The sequence below is a fragment of the Mesoplodon densirostris genome, chromosome 4 (assembly GCF_025265405.1).
Source record: "Mesoplodon densirostris isolate mMesDen1 chromosome 4, mMesDen1 primary haplotype, whole genome shotgun sequence".
Taxonomy (NCBI): Eukaryota; Metazoa; Chordata; class Mammalia; order Artiodactyla; family Ziphiidae; genus Mesoplodon; species Mesoplodon densirostris.
Window position 1 is genome coordinate 68679671 of NC_082664.1, and position 18099 is coordinate 68697769.

The following is an 18099-nucleotide window of genomic DNA, read 5'->3' on the forward strand; positions in this document are numbered from 1 at the left end:
GAAGTACTTCCATCTTCTTGTGGCCATCCATAAAGACTTAGGAGGAATTCTGAATCATTTCCTGTTGAGAATTCTAACACTAACATAGGACGGGGGAAATTAATATTGTCAATGAGAAAATGTTGCCTGCCATATCAGTAAACAAGGATGTTGCAGCCATCAAGCCATCACATTACCTCCTCCCTGACAGTTAGCCCTGAGGGAACTCAGGATAGAAACAGGATGCCCCCCATCTAGCAGTCAGCTGCTGCAGCCACCCCTGATGGTGCACCCTGAGGAAACTCAGGATGAGAAAGCACAGGATACTGGCCCCAGATAACCGAGGGCCCCAGATATCAAAGGAAGGATTTCAACAGGCCCAAACTCTTGCATCCTCCCATACATAGATAAGCGCTAAATTCCTTAATTTGAGATATATGATTTTCTTAAATTAAGAGTAATCTTTTGATGTTCTGACTACCTGTCTTTGCTGCAAAAACTCTTATATACCCTGGCCCCTCCCATACCTCTTCGAAGCAGTCCCTTAGAGTTACCTGAGAGACTGCATCCTGGGATGAAGTCCTCAGTTTTGTCTGCCAAATAAAACATAATTCTCAACTTACAGGTTGCATAATTTTTTCAGTTGACAATATTAAAATCAAAATTCTCTTTCTGGTGTTTCCAAATCTCCATTGACTCTAACTTTAATTATAAACTGAATAAAGATTGTTTTAGAATTTCCTTAAAGAAAAAAACAAAAAAATCCTAGCTTAATCCACAGAAATAAAGGTCAAGATCACAAAGGAACTGGAATGGATGGGATCAGGAGTATAACTGAAATAACCAACTATGGGATCTGAGTGTGAAAGAGGAAGAAATGCAGCCAAGAGACTTAAATGTGCTGAGAAAATAGGAGGATTCTGAGATCAAAGAGCACATTTATCAGAACTCAAGCAGCAGAAAAAAGACAAGACGTTACAATGAAAAAAGAAGAGTTTCAGAGTTCAAGGCATATTATATCTACTTACTTTCACAACTGGAAATGAATATAGGAATATCTATTATTAGAACTGCCAGCCTATGGCATGGTGCCTGACCCAGAGTAAAACATGAATAAATAAGGCGTAATTGTTATAAGTCAGTGGAGAAAATCCAAAGTACTTATAATATTTACCTAGAACATAATTAACTATAAATTCACAGTTACTAAGAAAAAATAAAATTTATTCCTATAAATAACATAGAGCTCATCTGATATTTTTAGATTATCCAGTCAACTGTTCTTTTCCTTAAGGACAAATTCAAGTTGATTGGACAGATACTATGTAAATAAATATGTAGCCATATGTACTTGGAGTAAAATAAAATTTCATTTTGTTCTGAAGCAATCTTAATCATAAGCACTGTGGTTTATAGAATTTTTTCTACATCTAAGGAATTTCTACACTGCCCTTATAACTCAGTATTGGCCACAATGAAATTAACCATAAATCTAAAGAAGGCAGATTACTTATAAAATAAATTTCCTTGCCCTGATGTAGACTCAAGAGTCTGAACAGAAAAACAGAATAATATAAAATAAGACATTAGATTTTAGTACTAATAAGCAACGGGAAAGATTCAATCATGTGACAGTGAAAGTTGGTCTTGGCACCACACACCTCATTATAAATTCAGTATATTGACTGGGTTGTTTTGCAAAACATCTCAAACCTGACTGCAAATTTTAACGGCTCTCCAATCAGAAAATATTAACCACAGTGTGCCGATAATAAAATGATGCTTAATGCAATTTTCTTACCTGCCTCAACAGTTTCTCAATGGCTGACATTACCATAAGGCCTCTCCAAACAATGGGTGCAGTCTCTTCAATCAGGAAGCCCATGGACATACTGCAATGGGAAACCAAAAATACAACTAATTTATATAAGTTAATATTATTCTGAAAAGTAACATAAAGTAAAAAAGATATGCTTACCAAGCAATACCATAATTCAAAAGAGGCCGCATTAAGTTACCTGAAATAAGAAAAAAACATCTTTTAGAAGAGTAAGTCATTATACATAAACATATTGCCTGTTTTCTTATCAAAGAGTGTCAAATTAAAAATATAAATAAGCTACTCATATTGCTAGTCTTTCACTTCCAACTAATTCACCTCAATTTGCAACAGTTTAAACATTATACCAAGCATACAACTAATACACCCAATGGATGCAACATCTAAAAATAGATGGGATATAGTTTTATTAAGAAACACTTCATCTACTATTTTCAAATGTTCTAAAAAAATAACCTCAGTAAGTAATTTTGTCCACCAGGTTTATTCATATATATTGATAAATAAATTATAAACATATGCTTATCTAGTATGTGTATACAAGGTATATTTGCAAACACACACACACAGTTATTTCTTTTCTTTACTTGAAATTTTGGAAAAATATATAAGAATCCAAAAAAAGTAACAAACTCTATTTCGTATCTCAACATAATAAAAGCCAAATGTGAAAAACCCACAACAAGCATCATACTCAATAGTAAAAGACTGAACATTTTTCCTCTAGGATCAGGAACAAGATAAGGATGCCCACTTTTGCCACTTTTATTCAACATAATACTGAAAGTTATAGCCAGAGCAATGAGGCAAGAAAAAGAAATAAACAGCATCCAAATTGGAAAGGGAGAAGTAAAGTTTTCTCTTCTCACGGATGTTATGATCTTATAAATAAAACCCTGAAGGTTCCATAAAAAACTACTGGAGCTAATAAATAAATCTGGTAAAGTAGAGGATACAAAGTCAAAATACTTCATTTCTATACACTAACAATGAACAATCTGAAAAGGAAATTATGAAAATCCCATTTATAACAACATCAAAAAGAATAAATACTTTGGAATTTACTTAATCAAGGAGGTAAAAGACTTGCAAAATGAAAACTACAAAACATTGCTGAAAGAAATTAAAGAAGACATAAACAAATGAAAACATATGCATGTTCATTAACTGGAAGACTTAATATTAAGATGTCAATACTACCCAAAGCCACCTACAGATTCAATGCAATCCCTATCAAAATGCTGATAATAGTTCTTACAGAAATAAAAAATCCATCCTAAAATTCATATGGTATCTCAAAGGAGCCCAAATATGCAAATCAATCTTGAAAGAGATGAACACAGCTTGAGGACTCATACTTCCTTATTTCAAAGCTTACTACAAAGCTACAGCAATCAAAACAATGTGGTACTGGCATAAAGGTAGACATATAGGCCAATGAAACAGAATAGAGAGCCCAGAAATAAACCCTCACACACACAGTCAAACGATTTTTTCACAGAGAGGCCAAGATCATTCACTGGGGGAAAAGCTGGGAAAACTGTATATCCACATGCAAAAGAATGAAGTTGGACCCTTACTTTACACCACAGACAAAAAATTAACTCAAAATGGATCAAAGGCCTAAATGTAAGAGCTAAAACTATAAAGCTCTTAGAAGAAAACACAGGGCAAGAGCTTCATGTCATTGGATTTGGCAAGGATTTCTTGGATACACACCAAAGACATAGGCAACAAAAGCAACAATAGACAAATTAGAGTTCATGAAAGGTTTTAAATGTTGTGCATCAGGAGATAATATCAACAGAGTGAAAAGGCAACCCAAAGAATGGGAGAAAATATTTGTAAATCATATATCTTATAGAGATTAATACCCAGAATAGAATATAGAGAGAACTCTTAAAACTCAACAACAACAAAATTCAAAAATGGGCAAAGGAAGTGAATAGACATTTCTCCAAGGAAGATATACAAATGGCCAATAAGCACATGAAAAAATGTTCAACATCAATGATCATTAGGGAAATGTGAATCAAAATTACAATGAGAGGCCACCTCACACTATTAGGATGGCTGCCATAAAAAAAAAAAAAACCACAGGAAATAACAACAGTTGGCAAGAATAGAGACAAATGGCAACCCTTGTGCACTGTCCATGGGAATGTAAAATGGAAATGTTATGGAAAATAATATGAGTTCCTCAAAAAATTAAAAATAGAATTACCATACAATCCAGAAATTCCACTTCTTGGTGGAACTGAAAGCAGGGATGAAAAAATGATTGAAGGGTATCAGTGTCTTGAAGAGATATTTGTACACTCATGTTCACAGCAGCATTATTCACAATACCTAAAATGTGGAAACAACCCAAGTGTCCTTTAATGAATGAATGGATAAGCTAAACATGGTATAGATATGCAATGGAATATTATTCAGCCTTAAAAAGGAAGAAAATTCTGACATATGCTACAACATGGATGAACCACGAGAACACTGCTAAGTAAAATAAGTCAGACACAAAAAGAGAAATACTGTATGATTCCCTTATATGAGATACTGAAAGTAGTCAAAATGATAGAGACAGAAAGTAGAATGGTGGTTGCCAGAGGCAGGGGAAAGTAGCAATGGAGAGCTACTGTTTAATGGATAGGGTGTTTTGGTTTTACAAGATGAAAAGAAGTATGGAGGTAGATAGTGGTGATGGCTGCACAACATTATGAATGTATTTAATACCACTGAATTGTACACTTAAAATGGTTAAGAAGGTAAAGTTATTTATTTATTTTTTTTTAATTGCGGTACGCGGGCCTCTCACTGTTGTGGCCTCTCCCGTTGCGGAGCACAGGCTCTGGACGCGCAGGCTCAGCAGCCATGGCTCATGGGCCCAGCCGCTCCGCGACATGTGGGATCTTCCCGGAACGGGGCACAAACCCGTGTCCCCTCCATCAGCAGGTGGACTCTTAACCACTGTGCCACCAGGGAAGCCCAGAAGGTAAATTTTATGTTACGTTTTTTACCACAGTAAAAGAAAAAAAAACTCTACTTTGTATTGAGACAGTAAATTGTATTAATCTCAAAAGAGAAAACCAATGTACTGCTTATGCTCAATACAAAACAAAGAAAATACACTTCACATAGCAAAAGGTTATTATAAAATATAGTTTCTTTTATCAGACTATCTGTGTAGCCACGTCCCCAGTCATTCTTGCTACCATATCCTAGTTCTTCACCATAACAAAGTACACTAGAAGCCCTCTTACCTTACGTAACTTGGACTAGTATTAGGCTAAAGGTTTATGGCAAAATCATAAAAATCTAGCAGAATTACATATTCAGGTTTTATCATATGTTCTTTAGGTTCTCTCTCCTCTTTAAAGAAACTGAAATTTAAAATTATGATAAAGCATACAGGCATGGTTTATATAAGAAATCCATTACTGAACTCTATTCACTGGATTCCCTACACACAAAAAAAGCTATGGCCCTTCATTAAAAGATTGGTGAATAAGTATGCATTTTTATGTTCCAAGCTAAAATAAAATGTTTAAGAATATATATACTTTTTAATGGTTTCCCTCTTTAATTTCTGACTAAACTAACAAGCTCAACTCCCCCATAGATAATTTTTTTTTTTCCTGCGGTACGCGGGCCTCTTGCCGTTGTGGTCTCTCCCATTGCGGAGCACAGGCTCCAGACGCGCAGGCTCAGTGGCCACGGCTCATGGGCCCAGCCGCTCTGTGGCATGTGGGATCTTCCCAGACCGGGGCACGAACCCATGTCCCCTGCATTGGCAGGCGGATTCCCAACCACTGCGCCACCAGGGAAGCCCCCCCATAGATAATTTGATAGCAATTTTCTTTTCCATGTAACTAACTTTGTCAATTCTTTCCAAAGCATCCAAGTTAAGTTTACAGAGAAATAACTTTCCTCCATTGTGCTCTGCACAATTTTCTACTTTCCATCTTCTCCAATAACAAATGCATACCAATTAAAAAGTCAAGTAGCACTATAAAAATTATTACCAAATGTCAATAATCCCCCAGCACTGTTGCATTTCTTACTCCCCAGAGCCAACAACTATTAGTTGATCTTTTTAACTTCTTATGAATTAATCTTAGGCTTACAGAAAGTTGCAAGTATAGCCAGAGTCCTCATATACCCTTCACCTAGCTTTCCCTAATGTTAATATTTTATATAACCGTAGTACAATTATCACAACCAGGAAATTAATGTTGATACAATACAATTAGCTAATCTACCAAACCAAGAGTTTGACAATTTTTAGTTATCTCATGACATATTAAAGTATTTAGCTCTTTTTCACAAACACAGGCACGCTTTTCATGCACCCATCTTCCCAAATGCAATATCACTATTTTTATTAGATATCATGTAAATGTTATTAATAGCTGAGCAATATAGCACACAATATTATTTTTCCTTTCTCTCCCTGAACTGATAAGAAGATCTTTGTGCATGTGTGTATGTGTTTCCTTCATTTTCTATGTACTTATTAGCAATTTGTTCCTGTTTTCCAGTTGTGCAAATATCAAATACATTAATCAAATGCACTAGGCATTTGAGTTCATCATCTTGAACAAGGCTCTGCTGTTCTGTCCCTTTATAATGTCTTTTGAATAACAGAAGTTTTTACTTTTTATGTAATCAAATTAATCAGTTTTTTCCGTTATGGTCTATCCTTATTGGGTCTTGTTTAAGAAAGCCTTTACTAATACAGTCATTCAGATCGCATCTTATATTGTCTTCTAAACCTTCATAGTTTTGCATTTTACATCTAAGTCCTTAAACCATCTTAAATTAATTTGTGTGTGTAATGTGAGGATCCACTACTTTATTTCCACGTGGATAATAAATTGTCCTACCATCGATAGTCTGCAATGCTAGCCTTGTCATAAATCAGGTTTCCATATATATATAAGTCTGTTTCTGGACTATCTATTCGGTTCTACTAGTTTATCTGTCTATCCTTGAGCCAATACCAAACAGGGGGTATATACTGCAGTTTTATAATAAGTCCCCTTATATGGCAGCACAAGTCCCCTGTGTTTTCTCTCTCTTCAAGAGTGTCTTACCTTTTCACAGGCCCTTTGCTAACCTTTATAATTTGTAAATTCAACTTGGTCATCACTTTCGACAAGTGGACTTCTGACTGGATTTGCAAGACTATTAGGAGGAACTAAGATTTTTACAAAATTTAGTCTTCCTATCCATGAACATCATTTGTTTTCCAATTATTGACATTTTGAAAATCTTTCAATAAAATTTTAGAATTCTTTTCCTCTTGAAAGTTGTACATTTTCTTTGTTAGTTTTTTTCCGAGGTACCCTGTATTTCTTAAACTATTTGTATCTTTTTTTTATGATCTATATGAAGTTTATTATAAAATTAACATAAATATCAATCTATATTAAAATCTATAGTTGATATAAAATGTGATATCATCCAGTATACACTCACCAAGGATTTGGCAAAAAAAATTATCAATGTTGATAAATAATAATAGCAACAATCAAGTCTGTCCTGATTCCTTCTAAATTCTTCTTCCACTTTTTAAACCCAAGGATATTCTTCAAAGTTTACACCATATTACTCTTTGTCCATATTAGTATACACCAAAATTCCAATTCGTGAGAGTATTCATTCACACACTCATTAGACAAAAATTTACTTTATGACTCCTAGGTGCTACAGACTGGGATAGGCCCTGGTAAAACATCAGTGAATGTCAGAGATATGGTCTGATGGAGCTTAAACTCCAGCAGACAGGAGAGACAGTGGTCAAGTTTTAAAAAGGCTTATTCTGTCTGCATAGCCTATGAACGAAAAATTTTTTAACACTTTATTGGAGTATAATTGCTTTACATTGTTGTGTTAGTCTATGCTGTATAACAAAGTGAATCACCTATACATATACATATATCTCCATATCCAATCCCTCCTGTGTCTCCCTCCCACACTCCCTATCCCACCCCTCTAGGTGGTCAGAAAGCCCTGAGCTATGCAGCTGCTTCCCACTAGCTATCTATTTTACATTTGGTAGTGTATATATATCAATGATACTCTCTCACTTCGTCCTAGCTTACCCTTCCCCAACCCCATTTCCTCAAGTCCATTCTCTACATCTGCGTCTTTATTCCTGTCCTGCCCCTTGGTTCATCAGAACCATTTTTTTTCCTTTGGATTCCATATATATGTGTTAGCATACGGTATTTGTTGTTCTGACTTGCTTCACTCTGTACGACAAACTCTAGGTCCATCCACCTCACTACAAATAACTCAATTTTGTTTCTTTTTATGGCTGAGTAATATTCCATTGTGCATATGTGACACATCTTCTTTATACATTCATCTGTCAATGGACACTTAGGTTGATTCCATGTCCTGGCTATTGTAAATAGTGCTGCAATGAACACTGTGGCACATGACTCTTTGAATTGTGGTTTTCTCAAGGTATATGCCCAGTAGTGGGATTGCTGGGTCATAGGGTAGTTCTATTTTTAGTTTTTTTTTTTTTTTCTTTTTTTTTTGCTGTAAGCGGGCCTCTCACTGCCGTGGCCTCTCCCGTTGCGGAGCACAGGCTCCGGACACACAGGCTCCGCGGCCATGGCTCGCGGGCCCAGCCGCTCCGCGGCATGTGGGATCTTCCGGGATCGGGGCACGAACCCGTGTCCCCTGCATCGGCAGGCGGACTCTCAACCACTGCGCCACCAGGGAAGCCCTATTTTTAGTTTTTTAAGGAACCTCCATACTGTTCTCCATAATGGCTGTATGAATTTACATTCCCACCAACGGTGCAAGAGGGTTCCCTTTTCGCAACACACTCTCCAGCTTTATTGTTTGTAGATTTTTGATGATAGCCATTCTGACTGGTGTGAGATAATACCTCATTGTTGTTTTGATTTGCGTTTTCTCTAATGATTAGTGATGCTGAGCATCCTTTCATGTATTTGTTGGCAATTTGTATATCTTCTTTGAAGAAATGTCTATTTAGGTCTTCTGCCCATTATTTGATTGGGTTCTTTGTTTTTTTCATATTCAGCTGCATGACCTGCTTGAATATATTGGAGAGTAATCCTTTGTCAGTTGCTTTGTTTGCAAATATTTTCTCCCATTCTGAGGGCTGTCTTTTCATCTTGTTTGTAGTCTCCTTTGCTGTGCAAAAGCTTTTAAGTTTCATTAGGTCCTATTTATTTATTTGTTTTTATTTCCATTTCTCTAGGAGATGGGTCAAAAAGGATCTTGCTGTGATATATGTCATAGAGTGTACTGCCACTGCTTTCCTCTAAGACTTGTATACTGTCTGGCCTTACATTTAGGCCTTTAATCCATTTGAGTTTATTTTTGTGTATGGTGTTAGGGAGCATTCTAATTTCATTCTTTTACATGTAGTTGTCCAGTTTTCCCGGCACCACTTATTGAAAAGGCCGTCTTTACTCGATTGTATATTCTTGCCTCCTTTATCAAAGATAAGGTGACCATAGATGCGTGGATTTATCTCTGGGCTTTCTATCCTCTTCCATTGATCTATCTTTCTGTTTCAGGGCCAATAACATACTGTCTTGATTACTGTCCCTTTGTAGTATAGTCTTAACTCCAGGAGCCTGATTCCTCCAGCTCTGCTTTATGTTCTCAAGATTGCTTTGGCTATTTGGCTTTTGTGTTTCCATACAAATTGTGAAATTTTTTGTTCTAGTTCTGTGAAAAATGCCATTGGTAGTTTGATAGGGATTGCATTGAATCGGTAGATTGCTTTGGGTAGAACAGTCATTTTTACAACGTTGATTCTGCCAATCTAAGGACATGGTATACCTCTCCACCTCTTTGTATCATCTTTAATTTCTTTCAAAGTGTCCTACAGGTTTCTCCATACAGGTCTTTTGTCTCCTTAGGTAGGTTTAGTGCTAGGTATTTTATTCTTTTTGTTGCAATGGTAAATGGGAGTGTTTCTTTAATTTCTCTTTCAGATTTTTCATCATTAGTGTATAGGAATGCTAGAGATTTCTGTGCCTTAATTTTGTATCCTGCTATTTTACCAAATACAATGATTACCTCTAGTAGTTTTCTGGTGGCAACTTTAGGATTCTCTATGTATAGTATCATGTCACCTGCAGACAGTGACAGCTTTACTTCTTCTTTTCCAATTTGGATTCCTTCTATTTCTTTTTCATCTCTGATTGCTGTGGCTAAAACTTCCAAAACTAGGTTGAATAATAGTGGTGAGAGTGGGCAACCTTGTCTTGTTCCTGATCTTAGTGGAAATGATTTCACTTTTTCACCACTAAGAATGATGATGGCTGTGGGTTTGTCATATATGGCCTTTATTATGTTAAGTTCCCTCTATGCCTACTTTCTGTACGATTTTTGTCATAAATGGGTGTTGAATTTTGTCACAAGCTTTTTCTGCATCTATTGAGATGATCATATGGTTTTTATCCTTCAATTTGTTAATATGGTGTATCACACTGATTGATTTGCATATATTGAAGAATCCTTGCATTCCTGGGATAAACTCCACTTGATCATGGTGTATGATTCTTTTAAGGTGCTGTTGGATTCTGTTTGCTAGTATTTTGTTAAGGATTTTTGCATCTATGTTCATCAGTGATATTGGCCTGTAGTTTTTTTTGTTTGTGACATCTTTGTCTGGTTTTGGTATCAGGGTGATGGTGGCCTTGTAGGATGAGTTTGGGAGTGTTCCTCCCTCTGCTATATTTTGGAGGAGTTTGAGAAGGATAGGTGTTAGCGCTTCTCTAAATGTTTGATAGAATTTGCCTGTGAAGCCATCTGGTCCTGGGCTTTTGTTTGTTGGAAGATTTTAAATCAGAGTTTCAGTTTCAGAGCTTGTGATTGGTCTGTTCATAATTTGTATTTCTTCCTAGTTCACTCTTGGAATGTTGTGCTTTTCTAAGAATTTGTTCACTTTTTCCAGGTTGTCCACTTTATTGGCATATACTTGCTTATAGTAATCTCTCATGATCCTTTTTATTTCTGAAATGTCAGTTGTTACTTCTCCTTTTTCATTTCTAATCCTGTTGATTTGAGTCTTCTCCCTTTCTTTCCTGATGGCTAACAGTTTATCAATTTTCTTTATCTTCTCAAGGAAGCAGCTTTTAGGGGGATTTGAGAAGATGGTGGAAAAGTAAGATGTGGAGATCACCTTTCTCCCCACAAATACATCAGAAATACATCTACACGTGGAACTGCTCCTATACAACACCCACTGAACACTGGCAGAAGACCTCAGATATCCCAAAAGGCAAGAAACTCACCACGTACGTGAGTAGGGCAAAAGAAAAAACAGAGACAAAAGAATAGGGACAGGACCTGCACCAGTGGGAGGGAGCTGTGAAGGAGGAAAGGTTTCCACACACTAGGAAGCACCTTTGCAGGCGGAAACAAAGGGTGGCAGGGGGGGAGCTTCAGGGCCACGGAGGAGAGCACAGCAACATGGATGCAGAGGGCAAAGCGGAGAGATCCCCGCACAGAGGAGCGGTGCCAGGCAGCACTCACCAGCCCAAGAGGATTGTCTGCTCACCCGCTAAGGTGGGCGGAGGCTGGGAGCTGAGGCTCAGGCTTTGGTTGGATCGCAGGGAGAGGACTGTCGTTGGCTGCGTGAACACAGCCTAAAGGGGGCTAGTGCGCCACAGCTAGCCGGGAGGCAGTCCAGGAAAAAGTCAGGACCTGCCGAAGAGGCAAGAGACTTTTTGTTCCCTCTTTGTTTCCTGGTGCATGAGGAGAGGGGAATAAGAGTGCTGCTTAAAGGAGCTCCAGAAACGGGTGCAAGCTGCAGCTATCAGCGAGGACCCCAGAGACGGGCATGAGACACTAAGGCTGCGACTGCAGCCACCAAATGCCTGTGTGCGAGCACAGGTCACTATCCACACCTCCCCTCCCAGGAGCCTCTGCAGCCCACCACTGCCAGGGTCGTGTGACCCAGGGACAACTTCCCGGGAAGAACACACAGCACGCCTCAGGCTGCTACAATGTCACGCCAGCCTCTGCCGCTGCAGGCTTGCCCCGCATCTGCACCCCTCCCTCCCCCCAGCCTGAGTGAGCCAGAGCCCCCGAGTTAGCTGCTCCTTAAACCCTGTCCTCTCTGAGTGAAGAACAGACGCCCTCAGGCAACCTACAAGCAGAGGTGGGTCCAAATCCAAATCTGAACCCCGGGAGCTGTGCGAAAAAAGAAGAGAAAGGGAAATTTCTCCCAACAGCCTCAGAAGCAGCGGATTAAAGCTCTCAATCAACTTGATGTACCTGCATCTGTGGAATACCTGAATAGACAATGAATCATCCCAATCTGAGGAGGTGGACCTTGGGGGCAAGATACATTATTTTTTCCCCTTTTCCTCTTTTTGTGAGTGTGTATTTGTATGCTTCTGTGTGAGGTTTAGTCTGTATAGCTTTCCTTTCACCATTTGTCCTACAGTTCTGTCTGTTGGTTTCATTTTCTTTTTTTGGTTTGTTTTTTTACTTAAAGAATTTTTTTTTCTTAATAATTATTTTTTATTTTAATAACTTTATTTTATTTTATCTCACTTTATTTTATTTTATTCTCTTTGTTAATTTCTATTTTTTCTCCCTTTTACTCTGAGCCATGTGGATGAAAGGCTCTTGGTGCTCCAACCAGGCGTCAGGGCCGTGCCACTGAGGTGGGAGAGCCAAGTTCAGGACACTGGTCCACAATAGACCTCTGAGCTCCACATAATATCAAACGGTGAAAATCTCCCAGAGATCTCCATCTCACACCAAGACCCACCTTCACTCGACGACCAGCAAGCTACAGTGCTGGACGCCCTATGCCAAACAACTAGCAAGTCAGGAACACAGCCCCATCTATTAGCAGAGAGGCTGCCTAAAATCATAATAATGTGACAGACACCCCCAAAACACACCACCAGACGTGGACCTGCTCACCAGAAAGACAAGATCTAGCCTCATCCACCAGAACACAGGCACTAATCCCCTCCCCCATGAAGCCTACACAACCCACTGAACCAACCTTAGCCACTGGGGACAAACACCAAAAACAAAGGGAACTATGAACCTGCAGCCTGTGAAAAGGAGACCCCAACACACTACTATAAGCAAAATGAGAAGACAGAAAGACACATAGCAGATGGAGCAAGGTAAAAACCCACCAGATGTAACAAACGAAGAGGAAATAGGCAGTCTACCTGAAAAGGAATTCAGAATAATGATAGTAAAGATGATCCACCATCTTGGAAATAGAGAAAATGCAAGAAACATATAACAAGGACCTAGAAGAACTAAAGAGGAAACAAGCAATGATGAACAACACAATAAATGAAATTAAAAATACTCTAGAAGGGATCAATAGTAAAATAACTGAGGCAGAAGAACAGATAAGTGACCTGGAAGATAAAATAGTAGAAATAACTACTGCAGAGCACAATAAAGAAAAATGAATGAAAAGAACTGAGGACAGTCTCAGGGACCTCTGGGACAACATTAAATGCACCAACATCCGAATTATAGCGGTCCCAGAAAAAGAAGAGAAAAAGAAAGGGATTAAGAAAATATTTGAAGAGATTATAGTTGAAAACTTCCTTAATATGGGAAAGGAAATAGTTAATCAAGTCCTGGAAGCACAGAGAGTCCCATACAGCATAAATCCAAAGGAGAAACACGCCAAGACACATATTACTCAAACTATCAAAAAGTAAACATAAAGAAAACATATTAAAAGCAGCAAGGGAATAACAACAAATAACACACAAGGGAATCACCATAAGGTTAACAGCTGATCTTTCAGCAGAAACTCTGCAAGCCAGAAGGGAGTGGCAGGACATATTTAAAGTGATGAAGGAGAAAAACCTACAACGAATATTACTCTGCCCAGGAAGGATCTCATTGAGATTCCACAGAGAAATTAAAACCTTTACAGACAAGCAAAAGCTGAGAGAGTTCAGCACCACCAAACCAGCTCTACAACAAATGCTAAAGGAACTTCTCTAGGAAAGAAACACAAGAGAAGGAAAATACCTACAATAACAAATGCAAAACAATTAGGAAAATGGGAATAGGAACATACATATCAATAATTACCTTAAATGTAAATGGATTAAAGGCTCCCACCCAAAGAAACAGACTGGCTGAATGGATACAAAAACAAGACCCGTATATATGCTGTCTACAAGAGACCCACTTCAGACCTAGGGACACATACAGACTGAAAGTGAGGGGATGCAAAAAGATATTCCATGCAAATGGAAATCAAAAGAAAGCTGGAGTAGCAATTCTCATATCAGACAAAACAGACTTTAAAATAAAGACTATTACAAGAGACAAAGAAGGACACTACATAATGATCAAGGGATTGATCCAATAAGAAGATATAACAATTGTAAATATTTATGCACCCAACATAGGAGCACCTCAATACATAAGGCAAATACTAACAGCCATAAAAGGGGAAATCGACAGTAACACAAGAATAGTAGGGGACTTTAACACCCCACTTTCACCAATGGACAGATCATCCAAAATGAAAATAAATAAGGAAACACAAGCTTTAAATGATACATTAAACACGATAGACTTAATTGATATTTATAGGACATTCCACCCAAAAACAACAGAATACACATTTTTCTCAAGTGCTCATGGAACATTCTCCAGGATAGATCATACCTCGGGTCACAAATCAAGCCTTGGTAAATTTTAAAAAATTGAAATCATATCAAGTATCTTTTCCTACCACAATGCTATGAGACTAGATATCAATTACAGGAAAAGAGCTGTAAAAAATACAAACACATGGAGGCTAAACAATACACTACTTAATAACCAAGTGATCAATGAAGAAATCACAGGGGAAATCAAAAAATACCTAGAAACAAATGACAATGGAGACATGACAACCCAAAACCTATGGGATGCAGGAAAAGCAGTTCTACGAGGGAAGTTTGAAGCAATACAACCCTACCTTAAGAAACAGGACACAGCTCAAATAAACAACCTAACCTTGCACCTAAAGCAGACAGAGCAAGAAGAACAAAAAAACCCCAAAGTTAGCAGAAGGAAAGAAATCATAAAGATCACATCAGATATAAATGAAAAAGAAATGAAGGAAACGATAGCAAAGATCAATAAAATTGAAAGCTGGTTCTTTTAGAGGATAAACAAAATTGATAAACCATTAGCCAGACTCATCAAGAAAAAAAGGAAGACTCAAATCAATAGAATTAGAAATGAAAATGGAGAAGTAACAACTGACACTGCAGAAATACGAAGGATCATGAGAGACTACTAGAAGCAACTGTATGCCAATAAAATGGACAACCTGGAAGAAGTGGGCAAATTCTTAGAAATGCACAACCTGCCGAGACTGAACCAGGAAGAAACAGAAAATATGAACAGACCAATTACAAGCAATGAAATTGAAACTGTGATTAAAAATCTCCCAACAAACAAAAGCCCAGGACCAGATGGCTTCACAGGTGGATTATATCAAACATTTAGAGAAGAGCTAACACCTATCCTTCTCAAACTCTTCCAAAATATAGCAGAGGGAGGAACACTCCCAAACTCGTTCTACGAGGCAACCATCACCCTGATACTAAAACCAGACAAAGATGTCACAAAGAAAGAAAACTACAGGCCAATATCACTGATGAACATAGATGCAAAACTCCTCAACAAAATACTAGCAAACAGAATCCAACAGCACTTTAAAACGATCATACACCATGATCAAGTGGGGTTTATCAAGGAATGCAAGGATTCTTCAATATACGCAAAACAATCAATGTGATAAACCATAGTGACAAATTGAAGGAGGAAAACCGTATGATCATCTCAATAGATGCAGAGAAAGCTTTTAACAAAATTCAACACCCATCTATGATAAAAACCCTCTATGTGGTAGGCATAGAGGTAGATTACCTCAACATAATAAAGGCCATAAATGACAAACGCACAGCCAACATCGTCCTCAGTGGTGAAAAAATGAAACCATTTCCACTAAGATCAGGAACAAGACAAGGCTGCCCACTCTCACCACTATTACTCAACATAGTTTCGAAAGTTTTAGCCACAGCAATCAGAGAAGAAAAAGAAATAAAAGGAATCAGAAAAGAAGAAGTAAAACTGTCACTGTTTGCAGATGACATGATACTGTACATAGAGAATCCTAAAGATGCTACCAGAAAACTACTAGAGCTAATCAATGAATTTGGTAAAGTAGCAAGATACAAAATTAAGGCACAGAAATCTCTTGCATTCCTATACACAAATGATGAAAAATCTGAAAGTGAAATTAAGAAAACACTCCCATTTACCATTGCAACAAAAAGAATAAAATATCTAGGAATAAACCTACCTAAGGAGACAAAAGACCTGTATGCAGAAAACTATAAGACACTGATGAAAGAAATTACAGATGATACAAACAGATGGAGAGATATACCATATTCTTGGATTAGAAGAATCAACATTGAGAAAAGGAACCTATTTCCTAAAGCAATCTACAGATTCAATGCAATCCCTATCAAACAACCACTGACATTTTTCACAAAACTAGAACAAAAATTTCACAATTTGTATGGAAACACAAAAGACCCCGTATAGCCAAAGCAATCTTGAAAACGAAAAATGGAGCTGAAGGAATCAGGCTCCCTGATGTCAGACTATACTACAAGGCTACAGTAGTCAAGATAGTATGTTACTGGCACAAAAACAGTAATATAGATCAATGGAACAGGATAGACAGCCCAGAGATAAATACACGCACATATGGTCACCTTATCTTTGATAAAGGAGGCAAGAATATACAGTGGAGAAAAGACAGCCTCTTCAATAAGTGGTGCTGGGAAAACTGGACAGGCACATGTAAAAGTATGAAATTAGAACACTCCCTAACACCATACACAAAAATAAAATCAAAATGGATTAAGGACCTAAATGAAAGGTCAGACACTATCAAACTCTTAGAGGACAACATAGGCAGAACACTCTATGACATAAATCACAGCAAGATCCTTTTTGACTCACCTCTTAGAGGAATGGAAATAAAAGCAAAAATAACAAATGGGACCTAATGAAACTTAAAAGCTTTTGCACAGCAAAGGAAACCATAAACAAGACCAAAAGACAACCCTCAGAATAGGAGAAAATATCTGCAAATGAAGCAGCTGACAAAGGATTAATCTCTAAAATTTACAAGCAGCTCAATAACAAAAAAAACAAACAACCCAATCCAAAAATGGGCAGAAGACCTAAATAGACATTTCTCCAAAGAAGATATACAGATTGTCAACAAACACATGAAAGAATGTTCAACATCATTAATCATTAGAGAAATGCAAATCAAAACTACAATGAGATTTCATCTCACACCGGACAGAATGGCCATCATCAAAAAATCTAGAAACAATAAATGCTGGAGAGGGTGTGGAGAAAAGGGAACCCTCTTGCACTGTGGGTGGGAATGTAAATTGATACAGCCATTATGGAAAACAGTATGGAGGTTCTTAAGAAACTAAAAATAGAATTACCATACGACCCAGCAATCCCACTCCTGGGCATATACCCTGAGAAAATCATAATTCAAAAAGAGTCATGTACCAAAATGTTCTTTGCAGCTCTATTTACAATAGCCAGGAGATGGAAGCAACCTAAGTGTCTATCGACAGATAAATGGATAAAGATGTGGCACATATATACAATGGAATATTACTCAGCCATAAAAAGAAACGAAATTGAGTTATTTTAGTGAGGTGGATGGACCTAGAGTCTGTCATACAGAGTGAAGTAAGTCAGAAAGAGAAAAACAAATACTGTACGCTAACATATATATATGGAATCTAAGAAAAAAAAAGTCATGAAGAACCTAGGTGTCAGATGGGAATAAAGACACAGACCTACTAGAGAATGGACTTGAGGATATGGGGAGGGGGAAGGGTAAGCTGTGACAAAGTGATAGAGTGGCATGGACATATATACACTACCAAACGTAAAATAGCTAGCTAGGGCTTCCCTGGTGGCGCGGTGGTTGAGAGTCCACCTGCCAATGCAGGGGACAGGGATTCGTGCCCCGGTCCAGAAACATCCCACATGCCGCAGAGCGGCTGGGCCCGTGAGCCATGGCCGCTGAGCCTTTGCGTCCAGAGCCTGTGCTCTGCAACGGGAGAGGCCACAGCAGTGAGAGGCCCACGTACCACCCAAAAAAAAAAAAAAAAAAAGCTAGTCGGAAGCAGCCGCATAGCACAGGGAGATCAGCTAGGTGCTTTGTGACCCCC

General features: G+C 38.0%; 1 protein-coding gene across 6 annotated transcripts in view; it reads right to left on the reverse strand.

Moving 5' to 3' along the window:
- NUBPL (NUBP iron-sulfur cluster assembly factor, mitochondrial) overlaps window positions 1-18099 on the reverse strand; it is a 346077-nt gene that overhangs the window by 146802 nt on the left and 181176 nt on the right. For all 6 annotated transcript variants that reach the window (XM_060096336.1, XM_060096333.1, XM_060096335.1 and 3 more), the window contains 2 exons: window positions 1958-1997; window positions 1781-1871 (listed from right to left, as the gene is read on the reverse strand). In XM_060096336.1, the coding sequence (XP_059952319.1) occupies window positions 1781-1871; window positions 1958-1997 (131 nt within the window). The remainder of the gene's footprint in view (window positions 1-1780; window positions 1872-1957; window positions 1998-18099) is intronic.